The sequence below is a fragment of the Moschus berezovskii genome, chromosome 7 (assembly GCF_049115385.1).
Source record: "Moschus berezovskii isolate FMDL1 chromosome 7, NW_MosBer_1.0, whole genome shotgun sequence".
NCBI classification, from domain to species: domain Eukaryota; kingdom Metazoa; phylum Chordata; class Mammalia; order Artiodactyla; family Moschidae; genus Moschus; species Moschus berezovskii.
The window spans coordinates 83216873-83230640 of NC_142466.1; the positions used below are offsets into that span (position 1 = coordinate 83216873).

Consider the following 13768-nt stretch of genomic DNA (forward strand, 5'->3'; position numbering starts at 1 on the left):
TACCAGGGTCAAGAACAGGCACCCCCAGACAAAATAGAGAAGTCGCTCAGGTCTCCGACAGGCTTCCAGATGTTTTCAGTCACCGTTTCTCCGTGCAGACAGGGCAGAAGTACTAGTGAACAGGATCTTGGAGCCCTGCCAGGGGCCTGAACGGTTTTGTTCCTCACCCCTCTGAGCAGCACTCCCTGAAGGAGGCCTGCTGCAGGAAGTTTTTGGAGCTTAGTGTTCTCTTTCCAGGCCAGCGGGGACCACATCCTACTGATTTAATAAATGCCTGCTGGGCAGTGGTGCCAAACCACAGACTGGCTGCCTCCTAATGAGGGCTGGCCGGCCCTGTGCTCTCAGCATGGGAGTCTGAGGGAGTCTGTGGAATCTCAAAGTGCTCAGCGCTTGTACATCAGAGTTCGAAGGGACCTGGAAAATGACCTGATTCTGCTGCTCATTTTTTTTAAGCTGGGAATATTGAGGCTTAAGGAGGTGGATGGCCCTGGCAATTGTCTATATGTGAGGTCCTTTGATAATTACGTGCCCTAGGGGACTCTTACTTTAGAATATCTTGTGTAGCTTTGGAGTCATTCTTCTAGGCTTTTACAGAGTTTTCCATTAAAACACAGGTACTTTGGAGAAAGGGGGTGGATAAATTGCATCCAGCTGCTCACTTTGTGGGATGAATTGACAGGTGTGACTGGGGCATGTTAATGGGCAGTGGATGAGGGAGGGTGAGAGCAGAACTGAGATTGGGATCTAACAGGTGAATGGGCTTTGTTGTCATCACCACTTTGCTTTTGGCTGCCTGGGCTTGTTCAAGGGTTATGGGGTTAAGACTGCAATTTCCCCTTCAGTCTCAGGCCCTCCAACCAGGTTCCAGAGCATCTCCTCCTGGAAGCTTTCCCTGACAACCACTCCTTCTGTAAACACTGTTCTGTCCCCACCTACACCCAAAGAGGCTTCTCTTGGAGTTGCACTTGTTTTCCCCACTACCACCTGCACCACCCCAGGGTGAAATGTTAGTCCTCAGTCGTGTCTGACTCTTTGCAACCCCATGGGTTATAGCCCACTAGGCTTCTCTGTCCATGGAATTCTCCAGGCAAGAATACTGGAATGGTTTACTATTCCCTTCTCCAGGGGTTCCTGACCCAGGGATTGAACCCAGGTCTCCTGCATTGAAGGCAGATTCTTTCCCCTCTGAGCCACCAGGGATGCCCATCCCAGGGTGAAGAAGCATCTAGTAAATTAATCCCAAGAGGGTGGTCCTAAGTTTCCCCCTCTTGGGGGCCTTTGATAGAGGCTTTGGAAAACCAAAATGCCCTCTTGACTCTCAGAAGCAGTATCTTACACCCCCACAGTAAGCAGTTGTTTGCTGAATTGAAGACCTAAAGGCATGAAGCTATAGGGGTGATTTTAATTGTACAATTTGAATTGAAATACTGGTGCTGGTGTGGGACTCCAAGTGGGGCCCCCACTTGTGAGAAGTGGAGGCTGACTGTTCCCTGAGTGATCCAGCGGGTCCCTTAAGCTCTAGAGGAGGGCAGTGCCAACCCCACTGCTGCTCCCTAGAGGCTGCGCTACGGAGTCCAGCAAAGCTTGCTCTCCACCTTCCTTCTAACCCTCCCCCTTCACTTCCTTCCCCTCCTACCCTGCCTCCACCTCAGATTATGTAATAGGAAGCTCTCAACAGGACCCCCTGAGGAGGGGAAAGGGGCTATGGAGGGGAAAAGATATTGAGTACAGAGGCACAATCTCTTCCTGTTCTTCAGACTGGGACCCCCCTCCCCACCGAGGGACTGAGCCTCTTCCTCTTCAGCTTTCCCCACTCCCCCAACCCCACCCTCAGACTCAGGACTTAACCTATTAAGGCCAAGAATTCTCCACTCTCCTAATGGGTGAGGGGGAGAAAAGGTACAAATTTTCAGTTATAAAATAAATACAGTCATTGGGCTGTAATGAACAGCATGGTGACTATAGTTAATACTGTATTGCATATTTGAATATAGGTAGGAGAATGGATCTTATGGTTTTATTACAAGAAAAAAATTTTTTTTGTAACTGATGACAGCTGCTAACTGGACTTACTGTGGTGATCATTTAGCAATATATACAAATAACGAATCATTACACTGAATACCTGAAGTTAATATAATGTGATGCCTCAATTTAACAAAAATTTCAGTTTATCTTTTCCCCTATAGTTCATTAAAATGGTAAAGCACCTTGAAAAAAAGAAATTCTCTCCTCCCCTCAAGCTGCTGGAAAGATCCTTGGGCATGGTGAAATAAAATAGCTAGCCTGAAGATAAAAACCATGTTGTTCCTTGGGAGCTGGGGTGTGTACCAAAGAGGGGAGGGCGTCAGCAGAAGTCCCACTGAGCTGGACAATGGCAGGAAAGGAAATCACCCAGTTGCCGTGCAGTCTTCTTCAAGGCTGGTCTGGGCAGGCCTCCTCTCATAGGGATGGGCTGTGCAGCTGTTCCCAGAACAGAAGGGAGTATCTCTTCAAATTATTTTCCAAATATGCTCATAAGCATGTGTGTGTGAGCAAAACAGAAGTGTGAGAATAATTTAGATCTTAGAGGTCTTGAACATCAGAGCTTGAATTTTTTCCTAAATGACCTGATTGAATTTCAGAAAGATTTCTTTGGTTGCCTGCTATACTGATTGAATTGAAGGGTTCAAGAGTGGACAGAGTTAGGAATCCGCTGCAATGGTCCAGGCTAGAACTGATAAGATCTGACATGGGGTAGTGGCCAGGAGATGGAGAAGTCAATACTGCCTTGGATTTGAGAAAAGGGACAGAAATCCTGGTGAGGGGAACCAACAAAAGAAGACTTACTTGCTCTGTAGCCAACCAGGGTGAGGGATCCTTTGCCCAAATCTGGGAGAACAGAGCAAATATCCTCCCAGAAAATTCAAATCTTGGTCTTGAGAGAGGACTTGGCCAGAGTTCAGCCAACTCATATAGTGCTGGAAGGGAAACTAGGGCAGACTCTAAGGCTGCACATGGTCACAGAATGGGGGTGTTAGTCCCCAGTCCCGGATATTCTGCAGTGTCCACTCAAGCTCCCGCCCATTACCCCTGGGGAAGGGAGCTCTCTGTTCCTGCATACCAGCATCCCCACCCCCACCCTCAGTGGTACAGAAAAGACCAGTGTGGAACTGGCCATGACAAGGCTGCTGGAAGCTCCATGGAGGGGGGCTAGCCCTTGCTCCCACCCCAACGTGCAGAGAGATAAACATGGAATGTATAAGAAGTGCTGGAAGGGATGGTGGGGGGCTGAACAAGGCTCCAAGGAGGGCAGAGTTTCTGGCATCCTAGCAAATGGGTAGAGGGAGCTTTTAGTCCTGGTCCTTCCCCTCCCCCCATCCCAAGACCAGCTCTTTCTTATGGTTCCTACCATTCCAGCCACCACCCCCCAACTTCTTGAACCTCTCTTTTTTGTTGTCAGTGGGGGAAAGGGAAACACTTCTTGGTCTAGAATTGGACCCATTGGGTGGCTGCTTCAAAGACATACATTTCCATGATTCTGCAACCTTGGATGTGTACAGAGAGGAGCTGGGCCAAGTTGTTGAAAGACAGGTGAAGCCTGGGCGGTAGATCCTAGGTAACTCAATACAGAACATCAGGTTCCAGTCCAGCCTTGGGGACTAATCTGTGTGACTCAAGTCAATGCCCTCTTCCCTCTCTCAGCATTTTAGTTTATTCATCTATGCTTTTGTGATTAATGAGGTCAATGGCAGAGGCCAGACTAGAAACCAGACCACAAGTCAAGGCCCATTTGGCTGGAATGTGGCCACTCAAGGGCACTCTGCCCTCTGGCCCTGCCCTAGCACACAGTGAGTGCTCAGTGGGCATGGTGTATCCCCTCCTCCAGCTGAGCTGCCTGCCCTCAATGCCCTCTTAAAATTCTTAACATTTGACTTCATTTTTTTTTTTCCAATTGGCCACACCACATGGTTTGTAGGATCTTAGTTCCCTGATGACCAGGGATTGAACCCTGGCCTCCTGCAGTGGAAGTGTGGAGTCCGAACTGCTGGACGGTCAGGGAACTCCCTCAGTGCTCTTCTAAAGGATACTCCTCCTCCAGGCCAGATGACTTAGACCCTCCAGATTACTTTACCCACCCCCACCCTCCCATGCCATCTCAGCACACACTTGCTTGGTCCTGGGCTGTAGAACTTTATGCTACATGTTCTGTAATCTGAACTGTCCAACAAGTGAGCCACTAGTCACACATGGCTTTTGAATATTTGAAATGTGGCTAGCGTGCCTGAAGAACTGGATTTTTAATTACATTTATTTAAAAATTAAATTTAAGAAGTGACATGTGACTAGAGGCTACCCAGTAGGATACAGCACAAGTTTTAGGCAGTTTGCCTTCAGTCCTTGTTTACAATCAAGAGTTCATAGGAGTTACCATTTACTAAACACTTACTTCTTGCCAATTTTTGCATAAGTACTTTACAGACACATCTCAATGAGTTCTAGAAATTCTATTTTAAAGATAAAGAAGCCGATGCTTGAGAGGTTAGGCCAACTGCTTCAGACTGCAAAGTCTGAAGTGGAGGGCCACTTAAGTGTGAGTCATGCTCTCCAGCCATTGAGGGAGCCTCCCAGGACCCAGTTTAGGTGTCTTCCTTCTACAGTCACTCCACACATATCCCATGGCTGTGCACCAGGACCTAGGAAGGCTCATCACTGAATACTGACTGGTAAATGCTCTTGACCAAAAAGAGAGGGAAGCTAATTCCATGTACTCCCCATCTCCTGGGGACTCCTGGCTCCTGACACTCCACTTCAGATGTCTCTTCTCTTGCCTTTCTCATGGACCACAGTGTCCCCCAGGTCACAAACTCAGAGCTCAACTGAGTGCTGTGTGTAGAGGTTTGGGAAGAGGGTATCACATGCAGGCTCAGAGCAAGCCAGCTGGGCTGGGACCTGGAGCCTGGAAAAATGTCCCTGTTGTTTTTAAGCAAGCAAAAAAAAAAAAAAATACTATTATAATAGCTTTTATTGAGCACCTACTTGTGCCAGGCACTTTACATACATCTGTGCTTATAATTCCCACAACAACCTGGGAGGTAGGCATTATTATCACCATTTTATAGATGAAGAAACTGAGGCTCAGAGAGGTTAAGCAGCTTACTCAAGGCCACACAGTTTGTAGATGAGTCATAGAATCAGGGGTGAGTGCTCTTAAAGTTTCACTAGCATTCTTCACAAAGAAAATCGAGGGGTGGAGGAGTGGGCAAAGAGATGCATTCTCTAGGGGGTGAGGGGCTGATTCTGCTGTCAGAGCTGTTAAGGGAAGCTGAACCCTGCCCTACTTCCCACCTCCCCACTGCTGGCAAGCCACTCCTTCCCCAGACTCAGCTGCAAAGGCAGAAAAAACTCTCTGGCTGCTCTTCTTAGCAAAGAAAAATAACTAAAATGAAAAATCTTACCCTGTGTGTATATTTGTGGGTGTTGCTGTGTGCAGTAGTTTGTGTGCTGAAGCACACCACCACCAGAATAAAAATATCCTTTCCCTACTTCCCTTTTTTTTTCGGTCTTTTTTCCCCCCTATTTTCCCACCCAGCTTGCGGCATTCCTGGACTGGGAATCAAACTTGCGCCCACTGTGGTGGAAGCGTGGAGTCCTAACCACTGGACCACCAGGGAATTCCCTAACGTGGCTCCCTTTTAAGCCATACCTCTGCCATATGTATAGGGAGTGAGGCAGCTGAGAAATCTGGACAGGGCTGTTTATTTTCTACTAGAGTCCCAGGGACATCACCTAGGAAGGGACCAGGTTGAAAGTCAAAACCTCAAGTTTGCTCCCTGTCCCCTCCCTCCAGGCTTATGCAGCCTCAGAGGTATTGTGTTACTTCCATAGATCCAGGGACCCGTGGTGCCTCTCTCTCTCACACACACACATACACACAGAACACACACATACAGGTTCTTGAGTTAAGGCACCAAGTCTGGCCTGCATGGCTTTGCAAGTCTTTGCCCATTAGGCAGTGGCCCTGGCCCAGGGCTGAACCATGTGTGTACACAGATGCCTAAGGACGGAGTTAGGAGTCTCTTCACAAATGAGGGACAATGACGATGGCTCTGTTCTCCCAGCCTTTGGGAGGGGACCACTTGCCTCCTTGTCAGTTGGCCAAGTACCTCCATCCCTTGTCGCCACCTGGGTGGGACCAGGTCAGCCACAGGTCAGGCGAGTGCTGAGAACTCAGGGCCTGGCACTTTCCAACACCAAGAATGTGCCCTTTCTAAGTGTGGCAGGAGGCTATTTTGGGACCTTTAAGAGGACCAAGTCACCACTTCAGAAGGACAAAGATGGAAGGTGAGGCTTCTTTCTGTGCTTTTCTGTTTTTGTTTTGGCCATGCCACTGTGATACGCAGGAGATCTTAGTTCCCCTACTAGGGCTTGAACTCCAGCCCCCTGCAGTGGAAAGACGGAGTCCTAACCACTGGACTATCAGGGGAAGTGCCCCTCTCTGTGCATTTAAAACCCAACTGTGTTTTACAGGAAGAGAGCTGATTTTTTTCCTCTGAGCTCTCATGCCCCCATCCAAGGGAAGGAGTTTCTGTAGACTGGAGTGCCTGTGGAGAGGAGGGCTGTAACAATTGTGCACTGGAGTTGTGGGGGTTGTTGCTTCAGTGTCTTCTCCCCCACCCTACAGGAGCCGGTTCCAGCACATTTAGGTCAATTACCCACCTAGTGGGTGGTATAAAGTTGGAGACTTCCTGGGGGATGCAAGGTGCTGTTGTGATTTTGAGGGTTAAAGGCCTACATGAAGACTAGGGTTAGGGCTGCCAGGTTTCTGGGCCCTGGGCTAGTTCAGGATACCCAGATGAAGTAAGCGATCTCGTCCAGGTCAACGGGGTAATCAGTGAGCAGCACTGGTGTCTTGTCAAAAAGCTCACCTTTATAGCTGCGCCACTTGCCTGCGGGCAGGTAGACATCCCGCTCTTGTTTGCCCGGCTCCAGTACAGGTGCCACGAGCAGCGTGTCTCCGATAAGAAACTGTGAGTCGATGCGGTGCGCCGTCTCATCGCCTGGCGCGATCCACCAGAGGGGGCGCACGATGGGGTCGCCCGTGTCAGTGACCTCACCCGCCAGCTCCAACAACAATGGCGCCACGAGCGAGGCCCTCAGCGCCGTGAACTTGTGCGCGATGGCCACCACTTCAGCGTCGTACCGCCAGGGCGGAACGGAGAACTGCATAGCTGGCATGAAGGCAGCCACTTCCAGCCAGCGCACGTACAGCTCGCGCTCGGGCACATCGCCGCCGCTGGTTGAGCGCTCAGATACAGCGTTGCCACCCACCATATCGGGCAGGATGAAGGGGTAGCCCAGCATGCTGACGGTGAGTACCGCGGGGATGAGCGAGCGCAGCCCCAGATCGTAGCCCCACACCGAGTCGCGGTCCACCAGGCGGAAAAAGCACGATATGTTCTGGGACTGGTAGCCCACGCGGACCTCAGCCAGCGAGAAGAAGGGCAGCGCCATCTCCGTGTAGCGCCGGCTCCAGATGTTGGGATCAGACAGCGGCCTGTAGGTACTGAAGTCCCGGGGCAAATAGCTTACTTCGCCAGCGTCAAACTTGAAGGAGGCCACGGAGTAGCGCGAGCGCAGTCGCCTTAGGTGTCCTTGGAACCAGTCGCGGGCCTCGGGGCGCGTGAAGTCGAGCACTGCGCCGATGCCGTTCCACCAGCGCACGAGAGCCGGCAGCCGGCCGGTGGGTTCGCGCACAAACAGCTCCCGCTCCACGCCCTCGCCAAAGCGGGAAGAGTTGTAGTTGACAAACGGGTGCACCCAAAGCGTGACGCGAAAGCCAGCGTCGCGCAGGCGGCGGAACATGTCGCTAGCGTTGGGAAACTTGGCCTCGTCGAAGTCGAAGTCGCCGTAGGCAGGAGTGTACATGTCGTCGATTTCCAGGTGGCTGCTGTTGAAGCGGTGCTGGCGGATCTGTTGGGCGAAACGCTGCACCTTGTCCTGGTCCACCGCGCGCCCGTACAGCACCCATGTGGACCAGATGGGGTCCCGGAAGGCCTCGGGTGCTGGGACCCTCGACGGCTTGTTGAAATAGCGCCGCACCATGTACTTGTGGATGGAGGTGACGTCCGAGCCGACGCACACGCGGTAACTGAGCTCGGGTGCAGCAGCTCGGCCGGCTGGTGGCTTGTAGGGCGTGTCGTGGTAGCGCGCCTGCAGTCGCAGAGAGCGCTCCGTGCTGTTCCATCCCAGGTGGAAGGGCACCGAGTCGTTGACCTTGATGGCCGCGGCGCGCGACGACAGCCAGTAGCGCTCGAGGATGCCGCCAAAGGCGGCATCGGAGGAGTACACGTCGCTGGTGACGAAGGGCTGCGGCTCCTGCTGGCCGTCCAGGCGGATGGGCCAGTGCTGGGTCTTCATCTCGGCGCCGCCGTACCAGTGCGCCCCAGCATCGCCCAGGAACATGGCGTGCTCCACCGCGCGCCCCGGAGCCGCCTCCTCCCAGCGCACGCGGTAGCACATGACTGTGTCCTTGGGTCTCACCGTCTGGATGAAGAAGTGCAGCGGGCGCCCATCCGCTGTGCGAGAGCAGCCAAGCAGGGCGCCGTCACGGCTGCAGGAATCCAGGTCCAGGACGCCCGAGCGGAAGGCCAGGCGGAACACCTGCTCGCCCTTCTGGTTGCGAATCGAGAAGCCACCGCGGTTGAGGTCCAGCAGCTCGGCCCGCAGGCGTTCCGCCTTTCGTAGAGAGGCGCTGTAGTAGCACCAGGCCACCACTGCGGCCAACACCAGCAGCAGCCCCAGCACCGCGGAGCCCAGCAGCGGCTTCAGCTCTTTGGACGGCTTGGGCTTGGTAGGGGAAAAGTTGTCAGGCAAGAAGGTGTACATGGTTGTGGCTGCGACGGTCTCAGGAGTCTTACGACCTGTGTGGCTCCCAGAGCGGCGGCGGGGGTAGGCCTGGGAATTCTCCTGAGAATTCTGGGGCATCAGCCCCCAGTTAAGAAAGGAGCGGGCAGGGGAGCGACCCGACAACGCCAATCTGAACCTGGCCGGCCTGATTCAGGAAGGGGAAGAGAGAGGTGGAACTGAGCCTTCTCATTCCATAGTATTTACATTTGCTTCTGTAAGATAGAAGTGTGTATTTTGGGCAGTTGTATACTGGGACGTCAGGACTTTACTCTTACCAGGATGTTCTGTCTGCACCTTACCTACCCTTTCTCAAGGGCACCCTGCTTGCCAAAATCAGTCAGGACTCTGAAAGGGGAGGTAGCTCAAAAGGTAAAGAATCTGCCTGCAACGCCAGAGACAGGGGCTCCATCCCTGGGTTGGGAAAGTCCCTTGCAGAAGGGACTGTCAACCCACTCCAGTATCCTTGCCTGGAAAATTCCACGGACAGAAGAGCCTGGCTGGCTACAGTCTGTGGGGTCTCAAAGAGTGGGACATGACTGAGTGACTAACACTTTCACTTTCTGAAAGGGGAGGGGCAGATGACATGCATCTCCATTTTCCTGGTGGAGGAACAAACCCAGACAGAGTCAGGGAGCTGTCCAGGATCACAGAATTAATCAGGCCTCCCTGGATCACACATGGGGCCTGTTCAGGCTGATGAGAAGGGGAAGGATCTGGAGAAGGCCTAGTTTCCCAGAGTAGTGGCCATGATGTGAGAAGGGAGAAAAGCCTGCGAGCTCCTTGAGACCTTTAACACAGTGGTAGGCTGGCTTCCCTATGCAGAAGGGGGAGAGGAGAAAGGAAGGAGAACAGCTCAGACATGGAATTTAATCTTGAGTCAGAAGCCATATTAAATCTGGAGATTAGACAAGATACTTGAAGCCAGACTCAGTCCTAGGGCCTGGTTTGCGGCAGGGTGGCAGGGTGGGTTTTGGACATTAGGAAAGGTTCAGGAGCCTAGCATGAGGGCTTGGTGGCTTCTCACATCTTCCTCTCTTTGCTCTCAAACTCCCCTCTGCTCTCAGCCATCAGGAGCACCGAGTCCCTGTCCCTGCCCACCTTCCTGCTCTGCTCCCAGCACCCACATCTGTAGGCCAGTTACCCCCTGGCTTTGTCTCCAGCACTCTGCCACTGTCCTGTTTGCTCCTATCCTAGTGAGAGCACTGTAATTTCTCTCCTGTACCATTGCAACACTTCCTCAATAGGCCTCCCTGATTTCAACTTCTTTTCCCTCAAGGCCTTCTGCTCCCAGATACTAACCTGATCTTTCTAAAGTACTTATCAGATTACATCTCTCCCTAGTTCAGGGAGCTGTTCAAGGCCCCCGTGATGTTCAGAAGACTAAGCTTTGCAAATTGAGGCTCAAGGCATACATGGTCTCACCTGTCCTTCTGATTCCATTTCCACCCAGGCCTATCCTATGACTACCAACCTCATTCCTTCCTTAACCTAAATCCTTCAGGCCACCTGCTTTAGGAAATTTCACCCACCCATCTTGGGTCAATTTCTTTTCTCCACCCCCAACTCTCTGGCAGTCAGACACCCACACTACACACATACACTGTATGCTAAAGACTCAGATATGACTGCAGAGAAACACAAACTCGGGTGGAGGTGTGTCCCAACCTGCTGTTCAAGGCTACTGACCCTTCCTGTCCCAGCCCTCAGGGCAGAGTCCAACAAAGAAATAGCACCAACCAGGTGCATACACAGATATATACACTGCCAGCCTGCCAGCTGCCGGCCTGCTCCAGCTGGAGGTTGGGGGGGTGGTGGGGAGGAAAGAGGAGACTAACAAACAGTAATTAGACTCCTCCCAGATGCCAGTGTCTGTTTCCAAGTCCCCAGAGACTTCCAAGGACTTTCCAGAACTGCTCAGGAGACATTATCAAGAATGCCAGGTGCAGATCAGAAGTTTGATCCCAGATGTCAATATACAGCTCCCAACAATATCCTCCCCCACCACCTACCAGTGAGGTTCTATCTCAGGGCCTTATTCTCTGAGCTCCTTTCCCTAACTCTCGAAATTGGTTAGTTCCAGCTGGTCTAGAACAGCCTCTTACTCCCTTCCTCTTATCCTACATGATTTAGCCTTCAAAATTCTCCCACCCCACTATGGACTCCCTTCCTGTAGGCATAGGTTAGAAAAGTCCTGGAAAGTGTAGGCAGTAGCCTTTATCTAATGCCCTTAAGCTAGTGTTAGTCGCTCAGTCATGTCTGACTCTTTGTGACCCCATGGACTGTAGGCCACCAGACTCCTCTGTCCATGGAATTCTCCAGGCAAGAATACTGGAGTGGGTTGCCATGCCCATCTCCAGGGGATCTTTCCAACCCAGGGATTGAACCCTGAGTTCATTGCAGGCAGATTCTTTACCATCTGAGCCACCATGGACACCCTTAAGCCCTTAAGCTAAGCAAGACCCAAAGCAGGCTTTGGCGGACCAGGCTGCCAAAATTCATTCAAGACAACCAAGGTGCCTTCTGGGCATCTAGGGAGAAATGGTCTGTATCTAATGTAAGAGAGATAGCTCATCCTCCAAACGTTCATATTAAGCCAACCCATCTACTGAACCCTGGAGGCCTGGAGAGGCCACCAAGGTGTCCTCAATAGCCTTTTCAAACACTTAGGTTCTAAGAATCCTTACTTACTACAGTTTTGAGGTTCTTTGGTGAAGGACAAAAACCCACAGGCCCTGTGCTGGTCTCCTTAATGCCACCATGGCATCCAACCCTAACAATCACGCTGAACAGGGGGCACAGCAGCAGTGCCACTTTACAGATGAGGAAACAGTAGCCCTAACAGAAAAAGGCACTTGTTTGAAGTCACTCAGGTAGCAAGGTTTCTTGAGTCCAAAATCCCGGTTTAACACCCACAGGGTAAGTTTTAGGAATGGGAGATAATGACTGGCTATCTGAATGCAGTAGAGGAAAAGAGCTTTGTGGCCAAAGGGGTGGAACAGGCTTCCATGGGGTGGATGTGGGCATGGTGAGGCCTGTCCTCCCAAGGACTGGTGCTGCTACTGGCTCCAGGAAGGCTTCTTGGGGGTGGGAAGTGGCAATTTTAAGGCATCTGGTACAGGGACTGTGGTTCTGGTGTTAACAGTGGCCCTGGAGACCCCTGTAATCTGCCGCCTCCGCCATCTGGCCAACCACAGGCTAAGGCTGGTAGGTGGGGGTTTGCCCTAGCCAAGCCTCTCCCCACTTGATGGTCAACCTCAGTCTTGGCTTCCAGCCTCTAGCTGGCTCTAACAGGGAGGGTCAGGCCCAATCCAACTGAGGGGAGGCCATTCCACGTTGAGTTGTTTGTCCAACACAATTCCCAGGGATAGGGCGGGGGTGGAAATGTCAAAGGCAACTCGATCCGGGCCCCTCTCCCTGTCCTGCGCAGCAAAGGGATCCGGGGCTATCGAGTGACTGAGCCTACAGCCTGGAATACCCTACACCCACTGCCAATGCTGCAGCTATAATGTCCGAAGGGACAGACTGAGGTCAAGGGGCCGGTCGCCAGCTGGTGACTGCGGCCCAAAAAGGAGCCCAGGTGTCCAGGTTCACCCCACCTACTCATCTGTAGGAGAGAAAGTGCAGGAAATACTCTCCCCCAGCACCCTCCACCCAAGGTCTTCCCCCGGGGCTCACTCACGGCAGTGACCCCAGAAGTGGGGGTGAAGGGAGGCTATCGCAGATCCCCTCCAAGCTCGCAGAAGTTGAGCTGCTACGGTGCGACCCGGGGCGCTGCCTCGCTGGGGACTGCCGAGGCTGTCCTCAGGCCCCGCCCCCTGACTGCTCGGCCACGCCCCGGTCTTTCGGTCTCGCCTAGTCTCGAAGTCCAGCTCCGCCGCTGGCGTCGGACCATCCTTCCACATTGTCACGCGGACTAGAGGCCACGCCCTTTAGTCCCTACCTTCCCCGCTCTGCTCGGTGCCCAGCTCGGGGCAGCTCAGGCCAGCCGCCTGCCTGGTGCTTCCCGGCTCACCAGCCCCTTCCCCGCTCCCCTCAGTCCCCGCCCCACTTGCCTGCAGGCCCGCCCCTGCTGGACTGTGGCTCACCCACAGGCGGGCTGGGCTCTGCCCCAAGCCTGCTGGGAAGTGTAGTTCTGGAGGAAAGTGTATCTGCCGAATATTAGGATTCTCACACCTCCAAGGCTAAATTTGGGCTGTGTATGAGAAGGCGCGAGCCTCAGGGTAATGGGGCAGAGCTGGCTCTCGGGATTCCTTTTCCTTCAGGTTTGGGCAGGTTGAGGCCATCTTGGTATAACGCTCTCATCAGCTCTTTTCCCATATGGAAAAAGGGTAGGGGGATTCTGGGAAGATCCCAGCGGTTCAATGCAGGTTGGATCCAATCAAGGACCTCACGGAGTGTAGCCTAGTTCCATCAACCGGGATGTCCGATCTGTCAGTTCCCACAGGATCAGACCAGCAGTGTCTGAGGTTAGGGACTGGGAAGACCAGATTCTGCTTGGTATTTTGCAGTCTTCCCCCACCCACTTCCCTTGGTGACAGCCCTTATAAGTGCCCGTGCTGTGAGGAGGTGGGCGTGCCCCAGCATACACCTGCACCCAGGAGGAATGGGGTGAAAAAATACCAAAGACTCTGGAGACTCCAGAACACCGCAAACCTTGCTTCATGAGGGACAGAGAAACAGGGCTTTGTTGTGTGACTTGAAATGAAAGATTTCTTGATCATGAAATCTCACCCCTTGGACTTGGGTCAGGGAGGGCAGTAAGGGGTTCTATATAGACTTTAGGGTGGCTGTGATGGAGACTCTGGGGACAGAGATCAAGAGATTGGGTAAGGAACATGGCTCTGACTGCAGGATGGAGGATTCTGGTCCACTGAGATAT

At 52.6% G+C, this 13768-nt stretch overlaps 1 protein-coding gene across 2 annotated transcripts; it reads right to left on the bottom strand.

Annotated features, from left to right (window-relative positions):
* Positions 1 to 4987: 4987 nt before the first annotated feature.
* MYORG (myogenesis regulating glycosidase) lies at positions 4988 to 12889 on the bottom strand. Of its 2 annotated transcripts, none has more exons than XM_055427321.2 (2): positions 12569 to 12889; positions 4988 to 9101 (listed from the first exon to the last, which is right to left on the bottom strand). In XM_055427321.2, exon 2 carries the CDS (start codon positions 8965 to 8967, stop codon positions 6823 to 6825), a length of 2145 nt encoding a protein of 714 aa, XP_055283296.1. In that variant the 5' UTR covers positions 8968 to 9101; positions 12569 to 12889; the 3' UTR covers positions 4988 to 6822. The 2 variants fall into 2 exon arrangements, with proteins under 2 accessions (XP_055283296.1, XP_055283295.1); XM_055427320.2 differs by having other exon boundaries at positions 4988 to 9034; positions 12569 to 12888.
* Between the last annotated feature and the right edge of the window lie 879 nt (positions 12890 to 13768).